The 25177-nt window shown below is 38.5% G+C and overlaps 1 protein-coding gene across 2 annotated transcripts in view; it reads left to right on the top strand.

Annotated features, from left to right (window-relative positions):
* LOC124163544 (neurogenic differentiation factor 1) overlaps positions 1-25177 on the top strand; it is a 66251-nt gene that overhangs the window by 19689 nt on the left and 21385 nt on the right. The window contains exons 1-2 of one of the 2 annotated variants that reach the window (XM_046540516.1): positions 20974-21057; positions 22484-22742. In XM_046540516.1, coding sequence (XP_046396472.1) covers positions 22614-22742 — 129 coding nt within the window. In that variant the 5' untranslated portion in view covers positions 20974-21057; positions 22484-22613. Of the gene's footprint in view, positions 1-20973; positions 21058-22483; positions 22743-25177 lie in introns of those variants that run through there. The other variant, XM_046540517.1, reaches the window with a different exon arrangement.

Below are 25177 nucleotides of genomic sequence, written 5' to 3'. Positions count from 1 at the left end.
GAGGACTTTTCCTAACACTCTTCAATTCTCGATAAGGCATATTTTTAAATTTTATCATTCTGCCGTTTAAGATAGGTTTCCATGGTGCATTTAAGAAGTAATCTGGCAGTCTCCCTTCCCCTCCCTCTTAAATTCAAAATAACGTCTACTGCTTTTAATTCTATCAATAAATCATCCTAATCTCTTATTTCCACCCTTTCGTTTACCCAACATTTCAACCTCCAACACTGCTTTCATCATAACCTCCCCTGAGGGGAGTCCCCTCCCGGTACTAGCTTCATCCAAACCTTCTGTTTCCTCATTATCTTATCAAGTAGCTTCTTTTCACCCACCATGTCGAGCACTTCGTCGTTCCTCCTTCTATCTGTCCACTTTGCCTTCCACATTTTTCTCCTCACTCGCAACTCGAAATCCTCCGGCGTTTTTCCTCCATAGTATTCGTATTTCCTCCACGCAAAGTGCTTCACACCAGTTTAGACACTTCACTGGCTAAAAGTTACTGAGGCAGGCGGGATATAGTTGAATGACACCCTGGTTAATGAATAAGAAAGATAGCAATTTTCACAAATATAGCTTACATGGCACTTTTAGCATTGCTTTGTTAAATAAATTTTTGGAAAATTGCCATCTCTCATATTCATTAATATCTACTTACCTTTTCATTAAACTCGCATAAAGTTTAAGTGTAACGAAATTCATTTTTGTGATAATATGATCAAACATGTAAATTTTCAATACAATGCCTCATAATTGATTGTAAGTACAAAGATCAAATGAATCCCTCTGCACTCATCGCTGCACATCGCTGAGGACATTTTTGAAAACCAATTATAGTTCACCCAGCGTGGTAACGTCAATCGATCTTCTATGGGACGGACGGGGGCCTAGTCCAGGGCCTACGTGACATAAAATCGTAAAAAGTTCAATCATAGCACGGTTGAGAATCGATGGGTAAGCATGTAAGTGAAGAAACAAGAAAAATATCGAGAATTATGACATATGGCATAAATGATCAAATGATTTCGACGTTTTCCAAAAGGTTTGGTTTCCTTTTGAGGGAAGGCAGAAACCGCGTGCCCCGATTGGTGGTTACATTGCTTACATTTGTGTATCATTAGCGCACACTTTCGGGCGTTGAAGTCACCTCTGGTAATGAATCGAAAGAGAAACGTTGAATTTTGGCATGACTTAATGCATTTTCAATTAATGTGTCATGCCTTTAAAAAAAATATTAATATAAAACGCATCATATTGAAGTATTAATCTTAAATTTGGAGTTTTTATCCGCAACCTTAGAAGTAAATGGCAATATTCTATCATAAACTTTAGTTCCATTTGGATGTGTTGCTAAAATGTTTCCAGAAGTTAAAATATTCGGTATCATTAAAAGAAGTTATGAATGAATTCATTATTAAGTGTTACCAAATAACCTCTCAAAGCATTTACTCTGAAATTGCTGAGCAAGCTGCACAGAATTATGAAGGCGGAAGGGGTTTGGTTATCATAATTTCAAGACAGTTAAAATAAAAGTTTGTGGAATAGTTCTGGGTTTTGTTTCACCATGAACATTTCATCGTTCCACCAAGTAACGCCCAAATCAGTTGATTTTACAATTTCAAAAGTTAAGATAGGGTGATGATATTTTTTGTGTGTGGATACAGACTCTCCGTCTGGATAACTATATATGGGAATGTTTTGAGGGCACTTCGTCACTTATTTTATACCTTTTGTATGGAATCTCAATGAATGGATGTCTACAAATCGCACCTAATATATAGCAGATTTTTTTCTGGTTGAGATCTATATGTACACTAACGACTGGGATGGATCGTGCACCTCCGAATGTGCAAGTTTTTATCAATGCTATGAGTTCATAGGGATCTTTTAAAAGCCTTATAATGAAGATTGTCAAGAATTTCTTGTACTTTATGCGAATTAAAAATGAATATAATCGATCTCACAATCAACACAATCGCAGTCGCACGTTTACTCTATTAGGCCACCGCCACTGCTTGAATTGTAGGTTTTATAATGCGTAAAATACAAACTAATTGTGAAAACCGAGGCAAGTACCTAGTAAATCCACATGAAATAATCATTAGGTCCGACATAAATCGAAACAAAATGATCAATTTGCAAGTAACATCTTTATTTGAGCGCATATAAGTGGGTTGGAGGCCAAGGGGTACTAGTAATTTTTTTCTCAACAGAGTTAGGTAAAGTTAATTGTTAGCATAAATGCACAAAACCCTGGTTGCCAAGGGAAACGAGTGAGTCTCTGTTCTGTGCTGACATCTAGTTGACAATCAAATGCACTGCTTAGTATCTAATTAATCTCGTTTGTTTTCTGTACCTAACTCTTTATAGAAAAGAGAAATCATTTGTACCCCTTGGCTTCCAACCCAGTCATATATCTTCACCCACTTACGAAATATTTTCGGTGCTTAAACAAGGAAAACATAAACAGTAAAGGAAACTAAAATTCCTCGAGAAGCAGAAGTGGCGCCACAAAATTTGTCCCAAAACTTTTGAAAGTGACTACATATTCTTCGGAAGTTAGGGTAAAAGGAAATGGCGTTGAGGAAAGACTCCATAAATAAGGTGCAATTGACTGTGGAAAGGACAGAGGCATTTTGGAGGTAGAAGGATACTTGCAGCCTTGCTTGCGTGTGGCGGTCTTTATCTCTTCGAGTTGCAATACTTGTGTCAGCACACGAACCCCATCCGTCCATCTCCACCTCGTTAGCGCCGGGAGAAGACTCGGACCTCCCGATTTTTCGGCAAACTAAACAGGCGAGGGAGTGCGCAATACCACCCTCCAAAAATGCATCTTCCCAGTTAATGAGGGTCATTTTTTTCTCTTCTCCCTGTTTGTTTGTGGGAAAAGTTATTTGAACAAATAGCTGCCTAGTAGCCAGATGGTCACCACGTTCCTCCTGATTTGCTTGGGATTGACTGAGGTGGAAGGAGTCGTAAAAAAATACAAACTTCTCTAACTCAAAATTTGTGATCAGTTACATTATGTCTATCTCTGTGCCTTGTTTTCGTTAGTGTTTATTTTTGTGGTTCACATCTGGTTTGTTTAATTTTTAAACACAAGGAAATTTTACCTTTAATTTGCCTTGTTTGTGGTATGGATAACCTTTATTAAAAAGCGATTGGAATGAAGAAAAAAATCCATGGACACCACAGCACTTGTCGAAGAACAGTGTGAAAGGCCGTTTCACTCGATTCAATATATGTTGAACAATCACTTTTGAAAGACCGTCTCGAATGGTTTTGAGCCTCATTTTAGCGCTCAATACGACTTTTTCCACGTTCCATGTTCGAGCAGTACGAAAGCTGCTTAATATTGTTATTGCTTTTATAGTCCTTGTCAAAGCTAGTGATAATGATAAAAGTGTCAGTCAAAGATGAATGGTTGCAAGGCTTTTCGACTTAAGGCCTGTTTACACGATACATTAACCCGCACGATTTAATGCCTATTTGCGTGACCGATTTTAGTGGACAGGAACGGAGCATGTACGAATGCATGAACCAAATTAGAACAGGTTCTATTTTCTGTTTATGCATTCGCAAAAGTTGGGTGGTTACATGGTGCATTTCCGTGTTCATTCATGCGTTCATACATTGAGACATTAACTCATACGGGTTAATGTACCGTTTAAACAGGCCTTTATAGTATCGCGGAAGGTTATCCGGGATTTCCACCGGGTCAGGTTCGCCATCACGGGCCGTGAAGGAGAATATGACCCGGTAGAAATCCCGAATAACCTCTCACAAGTCAGTTGAAGATATAATTACATTGGTCTGCCTTTTTTTTAAGTGACAAAAATGACTTCTGTCCCGATAGATTAGGGAGCGAAACCACTGTGTACTGGTGAGAACTGGAGAGAGAGGGAGGAGATTCCACAGGAGACCCACAGTCGGAGGCAACAAGGGCGACGGGGAGGGGCGTAGCGGTTGTGTAGTTCAGCGGAGTGAAGGCGTTTGACGCATCGCCAGCGTTTTCACGGCTGGGTAGACGGGCCCTGACCGCACACTCACGCCCCCCCTGCAGCCCACACGACCCCTAGAAAACTGGAAGGGGGAGTAGGGAAGAAGAGTCGGTTTACTAAGGAGCGTGACAGATGGGAGGAGGGGTTGGGAAATATCCGGAAAAGACAGAGGAACTCTCATTTCTAGAGTAGGTCACAAAAGCAAGAAGAACTGCGTTTTCCTGGTGTATTACGTCCAAGGGGATTACATACAGAAGAGGCCGAATTCCATCCCGTAGGCTGATTTCTGTTGCCACTTCGGTCGCATTTTAAAGACCGTACTACACGGTACACGGAATTGCGCAATCTGACGTACGTCCGAAGGCGCAATCAAAATTGCGTAGTGTAAAGCGGTGAATTGCTAATTGGACACATGCGAGAATGCGTGGATGCGAGACGACAAAATAGCCCCTGTTCTAATTTCGTTTATGCCCTCGCGCAATTCCACGCCATTTTAGAAATAAATGCAGCTCTAACCTGCGCAATTCCATGCCCCGTGTAAAACGGCCTTAACACATGCAATGCGAGATTATCATTAAAGTCGTCAAAATCGGCCTTTAAAATAAGAAAGAAAAATAGAGGGAGGTTTCCGCGCCATAACTTCCGTTTCAATACTGATTTTTACAAACGGCGCTCACGGTTCGAAAGAGTGAAGCTTGTTGAAGGCCATACACACGATTGGAAGACTCTGAAGTGGATATTAGTCACGTAAAGAGGTGGAGAAAGGGCTCCCGGCCTGACCGGCAGTGCTCGACAATTGACGTGCTCCGTATCTTGGCTTGGACGGGACCACATCAATTGACGTACTCCGTACTGAATGTGTCGGTTTTCAAAAATGTCCACGGCGCGGTAATGAGTGCAATGCGATCCACTGTAATCTAATATATTTTGTAGTACATAGTTACCCATAGCGAGGAATAGCATTGAAAAGTAATGAATATGGTACATAAAATCATGGCGTGTTTCAATTTCGATTGATACCCCTAATTATAGCTCATCTGGAATATCGTCATATCCTGATACTTAATTCAAAAGTTTCGCGAATTGAGCTGTAGATTTCAACTCTACCCAAACCACTCGAAAATCACCACATGCATATCTTACGATCGTATGCGATCGATAGACGAAATCGGAGTACTCCTTGTCGTTTTTGTTGTTTAGGCAAAGATGATTATTACTTTTTTAAAGTCATTACGTGCGTAGTCCACCAAACCAGAAACTGAAGCCAGGGGACTGTATGGAGGAGGCCCAACTCCACCCCATAGAAGGCTGATTTCTGTAGCCACTTCGGTTGCATTTTAATCGGTTTTCAGAAATGTCGGCGGCGCTGTATAGAGTGCAATGCTTTTGTCCAATATTTTGCAGTACAATGTTTGTCATTGGGAGGAATAGCATTTAAAAGTAATGAATTTGATAGAACACATCATCATGTGTATAAATTTCGATTAATACCCCTAATTATACCTTATTTTCCTGCGAAACTCGGATCAATTTGTTCGTCAGCGACAGGAGTGGCGACTTTTGTAAACCCACTTAATGCGCGGTGGTTGACAGCACATTTATAGGCCAACGTGAGGTTCCTCTTTTGTTATATTCGTAATTACGTCAGCGTTGAAATTTTCTCGGTATTCCACCAGTTTATCTGTGCATTTCTCCTAACGTTTCAACTGCCAATTTGGTCCTCAGGGGTCTGTATACAGAGGTTATTTTTACAATACCAGTTTACGGTTGGGTTTCCCACATTCGTCACGTGTGCGTTTTACCTCTGTATAAAATACCTATCTATACGTAAAATAATGGTGAAAATTAAATATTTTCATGAAAATATTATTTTTTATAATTTTAGTAAACCTTGAACTCCTGCCGTTCGACTACGTACTCGTGTCCAACGTCAAATGTGTTAACAGTTAATTAACCCGTGGTTTTAATTGGAAATTGGGAACTCGATTTTTCAGCTTCGATCTTGAACATTCGTTTTATCTCAGTAGCGTCACTTTCGGCCTATGATAACGTCAACCGTCCTGAGTGAAAGACTTTTCTCCAGGGTCGGTAAAATTCAGAAGGCACACCCTCGGTCATCAACGAAACATCTCAATCATTTCATCTTTCAGGGAAATTTTAGTAGAGCCGAATGGTTGCAAGCGGTGCTCCCAAAAATTCAATTTGCGTGTATTATTACCTATTACCTACAAATAATTCAATCCTGTATTCTGAGTAGATTTTTAAATTTTTTTTTGCTATTACTCAAATGTGTATTTTGAGTGTTTTTGCAAATGAATAATAAACATGCTTTTGTACCAACTCTGTTAAAAAACCGTCGATTTTTTCGATTAATCGATCTTTTGGCTCAAATAGGGAAGTGCACTAGTGTTTCAAATGCACCAAACACATTTCTTAAATTAGAGTTCAGAATAACATAATGTCGTAAAACCACAGTTTAAATCCTAATAGTGAATACTTTATTCTAGATGACCGTCTGAAATATGGAAAAATTCAAAGGCCGCGAAAACGGGTGTCCATGTTGAATATTGGCCGTGACGTCACAAGGCAGTAGCAGAAGGCAGCTTCTACACCGTTTAGTTCTACCACTATTATTGCATAGAAAAATTACAGAATTTGAGGGTATCCGTTTTTTACTGTCATAAAATATCTTCAGAATATATATGTGGCTGCTTCTCCTTTGAGTAAACGACTTCATCATTGCGTAATATATTAATATTCATTTACGTGTCAACTTCAAGTTTGGAAAGAGTAGTACGAATAGCACATTGAATCTTTAATAAATGCATGATGGCATTTATTTTTCGCTGGGTATATTTTGACACAATGCCGTTTATCATGCCAAAACTTTTTTTGTAAGAACCGAGTCAAACTAATAAACCTATTTCAGACGTTTGCTGCAAGACTTATTCGTTGCGTATGTATTCACGCCGGCCGGAACATTCGCCCTTCGCAACTAGAATCATGGGATGTTAGCCTTATTTCCGAGCTGGCTGGTTGTTGCAATGGTTCGCTGTCCAGGGTGGGTTCAAGAAAATATAATCTTGGTTGGGAGAAGGAAAATTCCAACGATTTATAAATGGTATACCAAACTTTGATGTATTTATGGTTACTGAATAAGGAGGACAGGTTCAACGCTCCATAGAAATGCGAGACGTTAAGGCTAACAAGGGGAGACCGCGTACCTTGCTCCATCTTTTTCAATTAGGGCGTTAGTTAGGCTGTAATTAATTAATTTTCATGCGTCACTTTTTACAAGTTATGTATATAAATTCAAAATGTCCAATATTTCTCAATGGGTCGGTTGGGGTAGTGGTAGCGAGCACGATTCATTGGATAGACTTCACCCGAAAGTCCGTGATTCAAGACTGCGTCATGGCATTATTTTTTGTTGTCTTCATTGTGATCATACGGCATCAAGTTTATCATTAATTATAATTGCAGCAATCATTGACATAAGACAATTTTTTATCATCATTATGGCGTTTAGGTATTTTAGCAGTGTCATTACAAACGCAGAGATACGATGACTACAAGGGTTGGTGTGCGCTAAAATGTTAATTTTTTCTTTGCTTATACTGACCAACTTCCACATTAAAAATGAAAACCACTCTTGCAAGAGCACATACCATTAAAGGCTCGCGGAAAGCAACAATATGCGTACAGGCATAATTAATAAGAACACAAAGCGAATATAAAATGCCATATATCTCGAACACTTGTAATTCACATTACTCCAAAGGGAGTTTACTTACTCAGTACATACCTCAGTACCTTGTACTCAGTACCTACCAGTTTACCTCAGTAGCAGTGCTAAAAGAACCATTCTGAAATATAATTTCAACTAACAAATAGGATGAAATAAAAGTTGATAACCCTGGACTGGGCGCGCTGGCGTATAAAATACGTCAATCTTTGAAAACCAAGGATTTCGACATTGTACGTACATTCTGGGCTATAATGGTCTCGTGTATTCTTACAATGTACTTTGACTGCCTATATTGCGAGTTTTCAAAGTTCGAGGTATTGTAGCTAATTTTTTGGATCAGCAAGGTGAACCCGTCACCAGTGGAGTACAAATTACGCCGCGCGACCTGCCGTGTACCTTAATATCTGTATCACCTATAAATGTACTAATTTCAACAAATAAAGATTAACTTTAACAAAAATCGTTTGTTATCATATATGCACATATCATGGGCAAAGTACGCATTTTGCCCGGTCGTGTAAAAAAACAGTCGCGCCATAATTCTTTAACCAAACTACTTTCAGTTTATAAATTACGTAGGTCTACGCGGAAGATGCTATATTTTGACTCAACACACTTTCTGATGTGACTGAGGTACCTATTAAGTAAATTATTATAATATAAATATCAATTTGATCTTACAATACCTTCAAATGATCTTCAAAACAGAATATCATCGATAGGTAAGAGTCAGGAGCAGCCTTGAACCATTTATTCCGTATAGCTTGTGCTTAAGGCACGGGAATGAATATCTTCTCCAGGCTTTTGTTTCGACGTCGAGATGAAATTTGGAACAAAAAATCATTTATAATTCTATTTTGAATTCATGTTTTCGGTACTAGACGACATTTTTAGGAAGCAAACTCCACCGATTCCCGGAAACTCTCGCCGCGCTAAAGAAGGCGACGGAATTCAGCGATACTCCACTGGTGACTACTGCCTTGTGACGTCACATCTCAATCAAGATGGAGGCACTGTGTTTCAGCGCAACATGAAATTTTCCGACTTTCAAAACGTTTTAAAGTGCATACCCCAGATGCAGAAAATAAAAGTGACTATACTAATGTTTCTTTTTTAGGCTAAACTTTCAAATTTAGCAATAAAAAAAAATTAGTGCACTTCCCTATTTCGATTTGTTAATGGAGCTTTTCATTTCGATTAAAGTAGGACGATATGGAGTAATGTATGACCGCTGTTAAATATGCAAAAAGTAATCTTTAATGACTTCTTTCTTATTTTAACATTTTAACTTATGCATGAATGTTCAGATAATGTAGCATGCTTTGCCTGAGAGTTATTGCAGCTATTCTCCTTCCCAAACAGCAAAATGCATCCACCTCTACTAGTTTTTGTTTTCCTATTTTAATATTAGTCTTTCCTTTTCCCCTCCTGCTGCATACTGATATCTTCGCTTTTTTACGCTTATTTTCTGCTAATATCTACTATTTACCCTACCCATATATACTAATACTTAAAAAAACTTTACTTAAAAAAATGATCTACTGGCAATAACGAAGATTAATACCTACTTGGTTAAAATTTCCGCACTCTATGGATCCAATTCGTGTACGGAAACCTCAGAAACCAGAACGTTCAATTTCCAGGAAACTTCCACATGCGATCGCGTGTCACCCAACAGATGTTCTCGGGGTAATAACTTAAGCCGGGAGGAGGGTCACTACCTGAGTATCCTTTAGAAAAAGGCCCCGCAAGCGTTTGGCCCGCGTTCATATACATTGAACGTCAATTAGCTGCGAACAACACCGGCAACTGGAATGGTAAAGGAGAAGAAGATCTTGGGAGCAGAAGGAAACAGTTTCGCACCTCGCAAACTATCTCAAAAGGACAAGGAGACGTGTTCCTTTGAGTCTCGAACAGGAGAGGCGATGCTCTGCGGTCAGATGGACGAGTTATGCTCCGGTTTGAAGTCCCGCCTGTCACCGAGAGGCACGCTACACAGTTTACGATCCCTGACTTAGAAGTAAGATCTTAATAGTATCAATTAGGAGAAAAATTCGTTATGGAATAATATTGACTGACCAGTCCTTGTTGATGCTATATTTTTAGACTTCGCAAAGGCATTAAGGTGATGTTTCGCAATGAAATAAAAGAAAAATGCCAGCTTTACTTCGAATTAAAAATCGTTTTATCATATTTATTATCGACCGTTAATCCAAAAAGACTGTATGGTTGTTACCCACCCTGCTCGCTTGGTCGTGCTGAGGAATCTTATAAATCGGGGCTAATCCACTTAAAAGAAAATCTGACGAGGAAAAGTGGACAGGTGGGTTTTGTCATGGTGATAGCGGAAGAGACGCCATTTTCGTCCCCCTCCCTGCAGCTTCCCGCCGTCCGCTCACTCGGTGACGTGGCTTCCGGTCCAACGCATTATCATCACTTTACAACCTTTTTCCTCTCTCAATCCACCCCTTGATCTTTTGGATGTCGCCTTTAATCGTTCATCCGGCCGAAAAGAGAAATTATCTCAGTATAAGCCAATTCAATACTTTCTGGTATGCGTAATTTAAGATACAGCCTTATTAACCAGGACACGGCTCATTTGGAGGGATATAGATTGAGTTCCTTATCATCGAGAAAAAAATCGTTATCGTTAAACCCATTTAATTGTGCCGTTTGCAAGGCCGTAGCCAGAAAATATTTTCGGGGGGGGGGGGGGGGTTTGTGGAATACTAGACAACATAAAATATACATATTTATTATAAACCCTTAAAGGAAAATATAAAAATATTATTATAAAATTGAATTTAGCCTTCTAGCTTTTTTTGCAGCGACCAAATGAATTAACTCCTCGGTGTCGATGTCAATTCTGCGGTCCCTCAGGAGGCTAATAAGTCACTCACCTCTCTACTAATTCACAGCAGTATTATTTCACACACTGCACTACAACTACGCACACTGCACCTACAAATTCGCTTACATAATTATTGACTTAGATCGCATTGGACTACTTGATGTCCCTGCGCCGCTATTTAATACCGTCGTGTGAGCACGACGCGAGCGAGCATAAAGTATCTATTTTTTTCATTTCGGGGGGGGATCAATCCCCCTTGATCGCCCCCCTGGCTACAGCCTTGGCCGTTTGTGACAACACTAGTCTTGAGGCCGACAGGAAATCCTCTATTGAAATATTCGTGGTTACGCCTAATATCCACGATGAAATAAAAACAAAAATGGTAATTTCCATGCTTCAATATATAACTCCACTACCGACGATGGTTTCGACACACTTATGTCATTTTCAAGACTTTGGAAATTTTCAATGATACCTTGTAGGTAAATGACGAAGAGCAGTGGCGTTACTACGGTGGGGATGAGGCTGTAGATCCCCTCCCAAAGCCTCAGAGAAATAAAGGAAATATTTAAAACTGTCTAGTTTAGGCATATAATATCTACATCTGCGTAAAGCTTAATTATAAGTGCCGAATTGACTAAAATGTATTTCCAGGCATATAGTTTTTCAAAAATTTTCCCAGACTTTTTTTTCCGGACGAAAGTTTTCCGGTTGCCTGGGGGGGTCACCTCTGAGGCCTCTCAATTTCCCCCAAAAGAATATTGGTGATATAATGGGAGGGGTAGAGCAAGCAAAATACGCTACTGACGTAGAGTGTAGTGTAGTCGAAAGTATGGTTGGTAGTGGAGTTATCTATCTGCACCTCGGAGGTGAAGGACACTACGTCCGTTTTCCAAAACATTTCAAGAGAGCAGTTTCAAGTTTCATTTTTTTTAAATTTAGCAGTAATTTCTAGAAGGTTAGGTAACAAGTTTGCACCATTTTTATATCACAATATTATTGTCATACTTACCTAACCTTCAAGTAATTACTGGTTAAATGAAAAAATCTTAAAACTGCTCTCCTGAAAAATTAGGTAAACGGACATAGTATCATTAGCCTCCGAGGTTCTGATATTTAGGTGTGGAAATTGCTATTGTTGTATTGAATTTTTATTATGGAGATATCGCATTTACACCACATCAATCCTGAATCGACTCCATACGCTGCACCTCCTACTTAACTTTTCATCCGAAAACCTTCCCACAATACACTCGACCAAGCGTAGTTTCAAGTATACGGTAGTGATTGAACATTCGAGAACGGTGACATTGTGAGTATTTTCAAAGGACATTCACATTAGCGGTTTGTTCCGGATTGGGGTTGCAGATGGGAGGGTGTGGTGGGATGAGGTGCTAAACGGTTTACGACTCGCCACGCGTTGCCAGCGATTCATAGCCGTGATGACAGCCTCGAGCAGACGAGCGCCCAAAGGAAGGACCCAAACAAGCGGAACATGGCCGTTTTGATTAATGTGCCCATTTGGAGGCGTTTAAAACCAGCAATAAAATATTTATTTCCAGTCCGACGATCGTTGGAAAATGGGTGTAACTGGGTGACGATTGAAATATATATTGAGGCGGCTGATTGGCTTAGTGGCGCAGCGAAGGGGGGGGGGGGTTTGGGGGATAAACCTCCCCCCCCCCCAGAGCCCAGAAAAATTTTAAAGTTTAATCCATTTTACTTAATTGGATTGATATTACTAATAAAATAGTGTAAGGATAAATAAATTATCCCTCAGAAAGCCGTAAAACTCACCATTTTGAACCATTTATCTTAAAATTCCGCAATTTATTAATCTCGCACCTATTGCTTATCCTGGTTGGTATTCCATACCCCCACACACCCCGGTATTAGTTGCACCCAAACCCCCCCAGCCTCAATTCCTGGCTGCGCCCTTGGACTGACTGAGGCTTGTTTTGCCAGTTTGTTGCACCGTAATGTGGCAAAGTTCGAGGAATTAATGTTGAAGGACATGGTAACCTTTTTTGAATCAATTTATAATGAAGGATGTAAATTATTTAACATCATAGTTGTTTGTGAACTCGCTAATATTAATTACTCGCCTATTTAATTCATTATTTATCCAGAAATAAGTTGATGATTTCATTCTATCGCTGCCGGTAAAATCGTCAATGTATGTAAAATGCCTATTTGTAAATTTTATATTTGTCATAGGGGTGGCAAAAAGAATAGCATTTCAACAAAGGTGGCGATCCACATGTTTTAAAGGGTGTCCAATTCAGTGGTATAGTCCGTCTTATCCACCAATTGACCTCCAAAGCTAATACAGAGGTCAAAGGTCGTAGAGGTATACGTCGTGCTACCATGACAACCAAATTGTCGAACTATAGGTTATAATGAGTGCCCAAGTCAGTTGTGCAGTTCACAGTGCATTGCTAATTTTTTGACCTCCGAAGGTCAGAATGGGTGGTCAAAGGTCATTGAGGTATGTTTTAAAATATCAGGAAAACTAATGTTCCCATCTTAAGGTTTTAAAGGGTGACCAAGTGAGTGACGTAGCCCACATATCCATATTGTTAAATTTTATGTGTAAATAGTTATTGTGCCCAATTTTAATTGCTTTCGTATCCCCTAGTAATATATCAATTACACGCTATTAGTGACCGTTTCGAATTATGCGTCTAATTTGGAGGAGCTAAATGCTGGTTATAAATATCCTGCTGAGCAAGATAGATTTCGATCTAGAATTTTAAAGATTACCCCGGAATATCTTTCTTCCCAACTTGGACTCATCTGGTCACAATAAACCCTACCATTTCTTTTTATCTAAAATCCTGTCCCTTCCCCTCCCTCGCTTACCTAATATTTTTCCTTCAAACACTGTTACCGACTTCTCCTATCCTCTCAGTACTCGCACCATCCCAACCATCAGTTTCCTCCGTATCTCATCGAGAAGGTTCCTTTCCTCACCCACCATATCCAGTACTTCATCGTTTCTCTTTCTCTCTGTCTACTTTACTCCCCGATCCTTCTCCGTTCACTCATCTCAAACTCCTCATGTCTCTCCCCCTCCCCTTAATAAGTGTTCATGTTGCCATACCGTAAAGTGGCAAATAAAATTTTTATATCTCTCTCGGTGGCCATCGGATAATAATTCGAGTGGTTGGAGGGTAAAATATGTCGAGGTGCTGTTTAACTTAAGTCTCTTAATTTGTAGGATATTTTGCTAATGTTTTGAACGACTAAAATTATAATGTAGACTTACATTAAACGACCATTTTAATTCATATGCCCACAATGAAGGCGTTAAATAACAGCATAAAATATTTACTTTTATTGAAGGCCGGCGATCGTTGTAAGTCAGAGTAATAAGATGATGGATTAAGATATGTCGATGGGACAGATAAGCATGCATCTCCTGGGACTTAAAGATCAGTCTCTTTGTGGATAACGAAGCATTTATCAACGGATTGGGTATAAAAGGAATCTCATTGAATATATAAATAACTGCTTTACGACTTAATGAATTACCGATGATTTATTTAAAGTGAATGAAATAATTTTCGTTGAGTGTTATGCATATTTTTTGTAACGATTAGGAATATTGACCAATTCATTTAAGTAATTTTTGAAAAATCAATGCAATAACTTCTTGTGGAAACGTAGATGCATGTCATTAAATTTATTTGACCCAACGTTACCTAAAATTATTTTTTTTTCAGTGTACACTAATATGATAATATTTACAGACTAGACCATTATTGAAACGAACTCGAAGAAAAAATTAATTCTATTATTCATATTATTGTCTTGATTTAATGCTGTTTTATTATTACTGACAGTTGAGTTTAAAAATTGAAGAAGCAATCTTGATACAATAGCAATTTATTACTTGCAATTTTATTATCATTATAAGCTCTTGTGAATTGGTGATTTTAATTAAAATTGTATCAAACAACTACTAAAAGTAATATTCAGCCAAAAAGTAACATTCATTACTTTTTGGCTGAATAAAAATACAGCGTATCGCGTTTTCAAAGCAATCACTATTATTAACGAGTAGTGGAGATTTTTAAGAACAATTGAAGTTTTTGGAAATATTTTTCTTGCCACCCGTGTTCGATCTTTTGTAAACTATACGGATAATAAAATCTGTGGAATATCTACTATTTTTGGTAATAAACATACTCTAAACCCAACCTTCAAGAGGGGATTTATGGTAATCGTACATGTTGTAACATTACATAATGATGTGTGTTTTTACACATAATCAGCGCATTTTTGTGCTAGTACTTTTTTTAGTTCCTACCTTTGTTCATTCTCTCTATACCCTGGATAAATATTTATCCAAGTCTAGTGTGCCTAACAGCGGAAATGCATAATTTGTTATCGTTTAATATATTGATAGTGAGAGATCATAGTGAGAATGGACTGTTACAGAAAAACTCTTGGCAGTGGAATGATAATAACTGGTGTTCGACGTGGTTTCCTGTTTTAAGGTGACTTTGTTCTTTTTTATATTAGAAATATGCACCCAAATTTGAATCCAAATTTCATTACGACAGCAAAGAATTTATGGGGTCATTACATGCTTGCTTACATTTAGATCCGATGAGAATTAAACCGTATACGAATTCCTCTAGACTTATAACCAACGGAGATATGGGGAGCGCCCTATTTGCTTACAATTCGAAATAAAATAAGTTCTTGGGAGTTGCACTGTTGAAACGGATTCTTTTCTCGAAGGCTTCCTTTCTCATTTTCCGGAGCGATGATAAATTTACCTCTTCCAATTCTGTCGTCCAATGGGAGAGAGTCTTCTATGCGCATGCGTGGAGCACAGCTATGCCCCGCCCATTTACCCATAGCTGCTACTCAATCACCGCTTTATAATGGTTGGATAGTAACATTTCGACGCGAGGATAATTTCCCTAAGTCTATATCAGTGGCAGATATGCGTCGCTCTTTTTCGATGAGCCTTCATGGTAGTTAAGGTGTCAACCATTCGCGAGTTATCCATGATGATGGCAATATCCATCTAAATCCTTAACTACATGTATTCTGTAATTCCTGTTTAATATATTTATATTTCCATTTAAAATATATCGAATCGCCGAGTTAAAACTAATATTTAATTCCTTTATGACAGTGGATTTGAATTGATGGACTTGCAATATATCGTCAGGATACAGCGTCCGACAACTTTCCATCCTTATTAAAGACTACAAAGATTACAGCTACCGAGTAAAAACTAATGAGAATTTTAGTCATTTCCGACGACCTAAAAGGTTTTAATAGGAACATTTAACCCGATAAAGTACCATGAATGCACTGTGTAATTAACATTAAAGAATTCAAACCTTCCTAATACGTACGAAATCTAAAATTGTACGGAGAAAAATATTTCATCTTCAAAAAGTTCGGGCCAAAAAACATAGAAAATTAGGAAAAACCTCACGTAGTATAATCACGAGATAAATTGATTTCATTCAGAGGGCACTATATATAATTATAATTACATAATAATTTATAAATATACAATTGCTGCCGAACCTTGCGTAGAGAAGTATGTGTCTAATCGAGGATCAGTCTGTCACTTCAAATGCGGGCTTTCTTATCACTGTTCTTCCATCTAGAAAATGGGGATATCAGTAATTCCTGTACGGGGCTGCAATTCATTATTACTAAAGTTTTAATCTTTATAAATGAAAATAGCTTTAAAAAATCGCTACTCGGGAAAATCGTTTCCTCGAGTTTCCAGACAACAGTGAAAGACCTGGTTAAAAATAATTTAGGTTCAACTATATGACATCTAACTCACCCTCTATATATTTGATTTTTGTCCTCCTCCCAGTGATCAGAATTAAAAAAAAGCATTTTCCGTAGGGAAACCTCAGGCCTTTATTCTACGAAAACATATTTAATGGTGACTGCGAGACATACCGGAGAAAAATATGTTTAACTGAATTTTGCACTCTCAATATTGTAAAATTGGAAATGCAACGGTAAAAATATGTTATATGAATATGAAAATATTTATTTTGATTGATTTAACTGCTACTGCGAGAACGCCTCGAGAAGTAAATCAGCTTTAATGGGATGTAATTAGATTTGAGTCGTCATTGAATCGGAATGATTCAATACTAAAGTAGGTACTATTTTACACGAATGTTTAGGGATATTTTCCTCTCGCATTACCAAACATTCACTCTTACATTACTGTAGTTGATTGGTATTGACGAATTAGGAAACATTTCCCTTCCCTTTATAAGTTATTGTCTCGGTATTAATTTAACTCTCGTGAAACTGATAATCCTGAGGTAAACAAACAGGAAAGACTATTTAATGATCTTGAAAAGAAAAGAAAAATGTTGCTACGTGAGTAATAGTGACGAAAATGCGGCTGATAACTGCAGCGGCAAGTGTATTTTATTTAAATGGAATTTGTTCCGAGAACGAATATTTTCAGTTTGAAATCGTCTTTTGCCAGCTACTTTGAATACATGAATTCCTATTTTAAAACCTAATAATTTCAGTTTGATTTGATTCCAGACTTTAAAGAGATACGACGAGTAGTAAAGGGTACTTCGACGCAAAAGTAATTTCACACAACCTCTTTCTCGTGGTCACATATTCTATTGTTGCCAGCTTTTAATAATTATTTCTTTCCTTTTCATTATTAATTTAATTGCTCATTGGATTGATTTTTCGGCATGTAAGAAAATGAGTTCAACAAATTTACACATTTAAGTATATTTTATCCTTTTCAAATTTATTACGCAGCCACCTGCTTCCTCTCCATTTCTTAAAACCTTCTATAGCTGCCAATTAAATTTTTGCGAAAAAAGTACTATTGGCACGCACTCTTAGGATATGTCTTTATTACAGTGGAAATTCATAGGTCCCAGAATGTATTTTCTTTTCCGTGAATAGATGAAAGTGAGTGAGCGCGCTCTGTGGTGTTCTTAGCCGTATTTCTGCAACGTCTCATCTGCGACGACTTCTAGTGCTTGAGGTCCACGGGAATGCGTCGATCTTAAAAAGATGGAATGCATTCGAGTCAAGAGGACTGTGAGATTCTTTCCTCATCCATTCATTATTTTTTTTAAATGATGATTTAGTTCAAAATGAAAAGACCTCATTTTTATTGAACTTGTAATTAATTTTTGTACTCGTGAAACAGAGTTTTCCAACATCCTCACCAATGAAATGATGTCACCAGCCATCACCAGCCGTAGTTCAACCGGAAGGATTGTCTCTTCTTGTAGAATATTGGCTAGACGGGGCGCAGAGAATTTTCCCTGGCTGTTCAACGCTCGTCTTTTGAGCCGCAGTCAAATTAACGAGCAGTTAAAAAAATACCGTGTCCGAGGGCGGAATATGTTTGTGTACAGTATAAGGAGAAGAAAAAAATAGGGTATGGTCGGGTTAGGGGTACTTTGTCGTTGGGGGACTTGGAGGGGTAGGGGACTGTTACCCTAGGGTTGCGTGGGAGGAGGTAGGGGTATGGGAAACGGAAAAGACAAGGGGTAACATAGTGGGCCAAGTTTTTGGTGGGATCCAGGGTTTTCCTTCCCAGGGAGCGTGGGACGTGCGGTATGCCCTGGGTCCATCAGGTTGCCAGTGGTCCATTCGTTCTCGGGCATTGCGGTCGGAAGGTCTTCCGAGAGTGGTCCAGGATCTTTCTCACTTCGGACGTCTTGTGTTCAGCGTTTCTCCTGAGTGGGCGGTTACCTTTACCGACATATCGGCGATCTCCTTAGAACTTCCCGGCACTCCATTCTGGGCATCACCGCTTGCTCGCGACCGCAGACTTCGGTGAGATATTGGATTGTGAATTTGAAGGCTGAGGACAAGGTGCTGCGAAAAATGTGCATTGTACGCGGCATTCTTCATACTCATATTCGCCTTTAGTGTGGCCTGGACGAGTTACGAGAATTTACACTCACAAATCCTTCATTAAATCATTAGTAACGTGGAAAAATTAACTATTTATTGTCATTAAAATATTTGATTTTTATCAAATATACAGGATTTACACTTTTTGCCTTGAATATTTAAGTGCAAGTCACGTCATCAGAAAAGTGTTGCGATTAGTGCACGTTAGTGTTCACGGATATTTATACTTCAGCACTAAATATTTAATTGCGTAAGACTTGAGTACAGTGTTTCTTTTCCTTCGTTACTAAAGAATATTCCGGAAGTGATTATTTACTGTGTCAGGAGTGGAAAGAGTAGCAACAATAAGGCTGTAGCGAAAAGCAGCGGAAAATTGGAAAATTTTCACGAGTGAAAACGATCACAAAGGGTAAGTAACTGTTTTATTTTGTGCCATACATAAAAAGTTGTAATTTTCCCCAGCGAAAGTGAAAAAAATTACTGCGATCTATCAAAGCTAATAGAGTTCTAAAAATATAATTTTTGAATTTTTAAGTTCTTTTGGGCGAGTTTATTGTTTAACGAAGGAAGTGATGAGCAATTAGCGAAGGTTGATTTTACGATTAGATATTTACGTATTCAATTCCCGTGAAAACTATTAATGCATGCGTCCTCATTTACTATGAGTAAGATATCCTTACAAAAATCGTGCAAAGCCTTTAAATTAGCCTTCAAATTTTCCGTAGCGAATCCTTAATCTTAATAGTGCGATATGCACTGTGAAATAAAGTCACTTAGTGTCCAAATACATTTAATTTATTCAGAATAAATTTTAGCATACAAGATAACGCTACTTTACGAGATTGCGACTCATTTAGTCATCCAAGGTTTACCTTCAAATGTTTTCGGAGCCAAATTCCAAATTATTTAACGGTGGCATATGCTGTAAAATAAAGTCATCTTGTGTCCAAATATAATTAGTTAATCCTTAACGAATTTTTAGCATACGGAGATATCACCAGTTAACAGGCTAACGACTCAATTTGTCAGCTCGCAGCAAGCCGGGATTCAACAGAAAGCGACTACCGCTGGAAAAAAAATGAAAAATTATCTCGGAGAAAAATCTCCGCGATCGTAAATTCCGAGACAAAGGTTCGGCTCGTGCCCTTTCACTTATTTTTTTGAGGTGCCGGCGGCGGCAGGGGGAGGAAGTGAATGAGGGAGGAGTATTCCAAGAGGAAAGTCAGTGGAAAACAGCGGGGGTTGGGGCGATGGGCAAGAAAAGCTGGAGGAGTTTGAGGCACCGGGTGTAAGATATCCCGGACGGGAGTGATAGCCTCTTGGCTCCCGTATTTAAAGGAGAGGAGGGAGGGGGAGGAAGTGGCGGACGGTGTAAGGGAGGAGAGGGGAGGATATTTGAAGGACCGAAGTGCGTAAGGCAGGGGGTGCAAAAGTGCTCCTGGAGAGAGGAGTGGAGACATAGTGTAAAGGAAAACCACGCCGGCAGAGGAACTAACGATCAGGGAGAAAAGTGCTCGATAAGTGTGGAAAAATTTATTCACAGTATCAAGAAACGAAAAATTATCATTAAGAGGAGAACGCAGAGGCACATTCGAAATATTTTGGTAGGTTTGTTGAGAAGGATATAGAAATATTTTTTATCCGAACTGGAAAAAGTCAAGAGTGACACGCTATAGTGCTTTTCGATATGCCAGATGGGGACCAGAGATGGAATACAGTGAATTATCTTTACACTGCAGTGACAGTACAATTTCTTGAAAGGGGAAATTCTGGACCAAGGTTCAACAAGACGCTCTACTTCACTAAAGGTTATCTAGAAAAAAGTTATTCTTACACTTAGTCAATTTGAAAGCATACGTTTTAATTGTAGATTTTACTAAGAAGAATACAAGTAATTCCATATTGCGTATGAGCATAATTGAAATAGAGAAATTCTTTAGAGCATAAGAAACAATTTATATATTGATTTATTTGGAGTGCTAATAAATATTCTTCTCATTTTGGGGCACCCTTTATTAGTTCAGTCTAAAAATGACCAGTAAGGTGGAGTGAATCGACTGATTATTAAATAACCGAAGACAAGGTATTGTACGACACTAAATAATGCTTATATTTGTGCATTTGATAGATTTATTGAATAATCATCCATGCGATGCTTCTGAAACTTTCTTTCGCATTGCTAAGGCGTAAAGTGACTACGCTGTAATTTTAAGACTCCGAAGTTAAGGCTTCGTGAAACATGTTTCGGAAAATATTCTTAGATGAGTAGTAGCGCGAAAGTATACGACCAAGCAAGGACGGTGAAAAATCAAAATAAAGAATACGCCGAGAAAATTCGCTACTTTGGAATTTAGCTGGAGCTGTGGTAGTGGCGAAGGGAAATAGAGAAACAGAAGAAAATCACGAAAGAGGGTGTTGGGGCGCCGTGTTTTCAGTTGGGGGCGCGCGGTGCGGTAGGGGGACGTTGTGGAAGCGGAGGCGCACTTCTGCCGGGTGCGGGAGCAGAGGGTGCGGCATCCGCCGCTTTCGCGTCAGGATAGAAATGTCCATTCGGACAGGTGAGTTTTTACCCCAAAACTGCCGAATTACAACGAAAATATCCTTCTCCCTCCTCATTTCTCATCATCGTTAACATGTACTCCGAGAAAGACTGCAGACAATACACTCCGAAGAAGAGAATAGTGCTTACGGTTGTAGAGTGAATATTAGGAAGAATGACCGAAGCGCTGTTAAGGAATTGGCTTCATTAATGGAGAATTGAAAGACTGCCGCACATCAGGCTTAGGTTTGCGATTCCACATAATGTAATATGCTAGTATTGCTCTATGGTAATACTATTTTGGCTCTTTGGTTGCTTTGACGCAACTTCGACACAGTTGTCGTGACGTCGTTTATCTTCGAACAGACTTTGGCGGTTAACGTAACTTCGGGTTCATTTTTCGTTTCAAAGAAAATGAGAAAAAATTATACTGATTCAGGTGTGATATAGTGGAAGCATTGAAATTAGGTAGTTGAAAGGTAGTTGAACTTTTCCACAACTATCCTATATAATATTCCAAAGTATTTCTAAATATTCCTATAGCTGTGGAAAAGTGCAAATACCTTTTATTTCAATAAAAAGAGTAGAAATGTTTATATTTCTGTATACTATGTTAGTTTGAGGTGACTACCGACTCTTTAGGTTATTCGCGTCATTTTGTGCAGGCATGGAAAGCAAGAGCGGAGAGAAACCCGGCGTCGGATGGCATTAAAATGCTCTCGACGAAATATATCCTCCACGTAAGTGTCCAACGTCTCACTTGAAGGAGGAATTGTTGAAATATTTTCTACCAAGAGATCAGGATTCATCGTAAATAAATACCACATCTAAAAGTATAGCTCGAATCCTAGAGAAATACGAACAAAACCTCGCCTACAAAGTGACAGCTGTTATTTCGACTTAACGAAAAGAATTGAACGGTTTTCTCCGGAATATACGCTGAATTTACATTTGATATTATTTTATTTTGGTGCTAGTGATATTTCCCCTTCCCTATTCGCTTAATTTTGTAGATGATTTCATTCAAATGACCCCTCTTTGATACTCATGCAGACAATTAGTACATTATGACATCTTGAGAGATATTTTTTCTGATTGCATTTTTATGTTTCATAATATATTCTCTGGACGATGTTCTCTGTTTGATGCTTTTAATTTTCATACGTTACTTTCAATAGAAAAGCCTACCAATATTTTTACATTCTTTATATTTCCTGTTTATATAATGCAATGTTTCCATTGTTAGAAAATTATTTTCGGTAAATCTACTTCTTAGATTATTCTGTAACTACTTTCAGAAATGTAGTTATTTTGAATTGTGGCGTAAATAAAAACCGATATATGATTTTGGCACCCTTTTTCATAAGATTTTTGGTGTGTTTTAACGGGGCGAGAATCGGAGAGAAAATGGGTTTATAAAGTTGCCCCTCATTCTATTTTTGCAGCCATTACCACAGCGGGAACATCGAGAACCAAGGAATAAGGACAACACACATCATTTCAAGAAGGACTCTTTGGTTCTCATAAAAGTACCGTGTGATTCTGATACTACCGGAGGGGAGAAGTATCGGAGGAATGCCGCGGAGGCGGAGGGGTCGTCCTGGGGCGAGACGATCGGCCGTGGACGACGAGGAAGCGGGTGTTGTTGGTGGAGGCGTGGACGAAGAACCCATGGATGAGGACGAAGACTGCACAGGGCAGGAGGTAGGCGCTTAAAAATATTTTTTTCATCGAAAAGTACCCTCATGTGAATGATTTTATAGTTCATTTCAAGATCATAGAACGAGGGGAAAATCGTATGTTCCCAAATATTTGTGCACTGGTCCATGGGCGTACGCAGCGAAGGGCAGGAGGGGGCAGCTGCACCCCCCCCCCCCCCCGAAGCAAAAACAGCAAAAATCTGTAAATCAGGACTGGGTTGAAACCAAAATTTTCAACAAATTTTCTTTTGACCCACGAAAAATGATATTAGTACAATACATGTCAAGAAATTATTGTTTTTCAAGCAAATAATAAAAAAAAATAATTAGCGCTGTTATAGTTTTCTTAAAATGTTGGTTTCATTCACCTTTTCGATGCTAAAATGTTATTACTTGAAAAACCATGGCTTGCCCCCCCCCTTATTTTGATCCTGGGTACGCCCTTGCACTGGTCATAGACCTCCGCATAAAGTCTTTTTACTTCTTGATAAAATTGGACTTCGGGGGTTTTAGTTACGATTTTTCACCAATTTCATCAAATAAAACATATGTTAATGAATTAGTTTCACGGGAATTCTACGAATAAATAGGTGTTATTTGGATTTTTAATGCCACAACTACATGGTATTAGCCAGCATTTCGCATAGGGATAACTTTTGATCTACCACATGTTGACCGCGTGAGTAATTTTCGACTAGTACCCCACGTTGGTGAGGGAATTTAAAAATGATTTAATCTCGTTTATGAAGGTTGATCGCCGTGATATTAGTACATATGATTTCAGGAAAATTAATGTTTCCCATTGATTTTTATAAAAATAACAATTTAAAAAATGTATTTCGTTAATCCACGACTCGTTCATGGTGATCAAAAATGAAGGCCACATTAACGGTATACAAAAACAACTAATTCGCAAACGGGCACATTGCTGATATGCCGACCGCTAGACGTTGATGGCTTACGCTTCTCTCTTCTTGAAGAAATCGTTAGGAAAGTTTGGACAGCAATTAATAGATGGGACAACTCAAAGGCTCATCGACTCACATTCTTGTGGTCTCATTTAAAAATGTAAGCTGAATTATGCGGGTATTCACGGAAGCACCCGAGGATTTTGGGACACTTTTACCAAAATATTTTCGAGAATTTTGGTGACTTTTTCTGCTAAGTGAAGACTATTTTCTGGGATCTTGCAATAAAACAACCCACTACAACTCCTGATCCCTGCAGGTGGGAAGTTTAAAGGTTAGAAGGTGTTAGTCTATTTTTTTCGTGGATCAATTGAAAACCATGGCATCTAGTGAAGTAGTAAAATTTTCAATATTTAAGTGTATAAATGTTCAAACTATTGATGCTTTTATTATTTTATGATAGATTAGAAATATACGTGTCGCAGGGTATTTAAAATATGTATGCTTAAAAAATTGCAATTAATGAAATCGACCATTATAAAACAAATTTAACTTAAAAGTAACAGTAATATACGACATTCATTCAAAGAAAAAACGCTGCGTTATATTCATCAAGACTTTAAATGGGGATTGTGGTTCGAATCCAGACGAAGGAAAATGAGCTCCTCAATGGAATTCTTTTGCGCACTTGCAAGTGATTCCATTTTGTATGTTTTTGTAGATTATAATATATTTAATGCTGGTGAATTTAAAATGCATTTTAAAGTTAAGCATTAATTTTTTGTAAAAACGCCAGTTGATAACATGTTTTTTTTTGCGATGATTTGTGAATTTCGGCATACTCTTAAAAATAAAAAGTGATCCCTCAATACTTTACTTTACCATGTGATATCGGGCTTTTTCTCCGTGACAAACCGTACTAGAAGGTTGGAGCGGATTTAGGGGGGTCACAGTGATCATGGCCCCACCTAATTTTATCAAAATTTTTAAATTTTTATTATTTTTGTAGTTTTTGTATCCTTTTGTAGGAATTTCGTTTGCAAATGCATTACTCCAAGTCGCAAACGTGAGAGAATTTTGAGTTGTATTAATTGTAGAGCGTATCACTCTCAACTGTAAAAACAACCCTATCTCCCGGGGGGTATTCCATGCTCCCCGAACCCATGTCATGACGCCCCCCTGTGAAATTTGATGTTGAATCTGCCTCTGCAAGAAGAAATTAATTTTTGCCTACCTAATGACTCAGGAACTGATGCACATGAAAATATAAGTCAGTCACTAAATTCGAAGGAAACGTTTTCTCATGCGTTACCAAGGTAAATAACCAGTTGTTATTGTTAACCAGGGCTACCAGGAGGACATGAAAACATTAGTCAATCTCTAAATTCGAAGGAAACGTTTTCGCAGGCGTTGGAAGGTTAACTAACCTATTGTTATTGACAACCAGGGCTACTAGGAGGGCGTGAAAACATAAGTCAATCTCTAAATTCGAAGGAAAAAGTTTTCTCAGGCGTTACCAGTTTAATTTTGG

This window comes from Ischnura elegans, chromosome 8, assembly GCF_921293095.1.
Source record: "Ischnura elegans chromosome 8, ioIscEleg1.1, whole genome shotgun sequence".
NCBI classification, from domain to species: Eukaryota; Metazoa; Arthropoda; class Insecta; order Odonata; family Coenagrionidae; genus Ischnura; species Ischnura elegans.
Note: the sequence above shows the minus strand (reverse complement) of the source record. Positions and strands in the feature narration are given on the sequence as shown.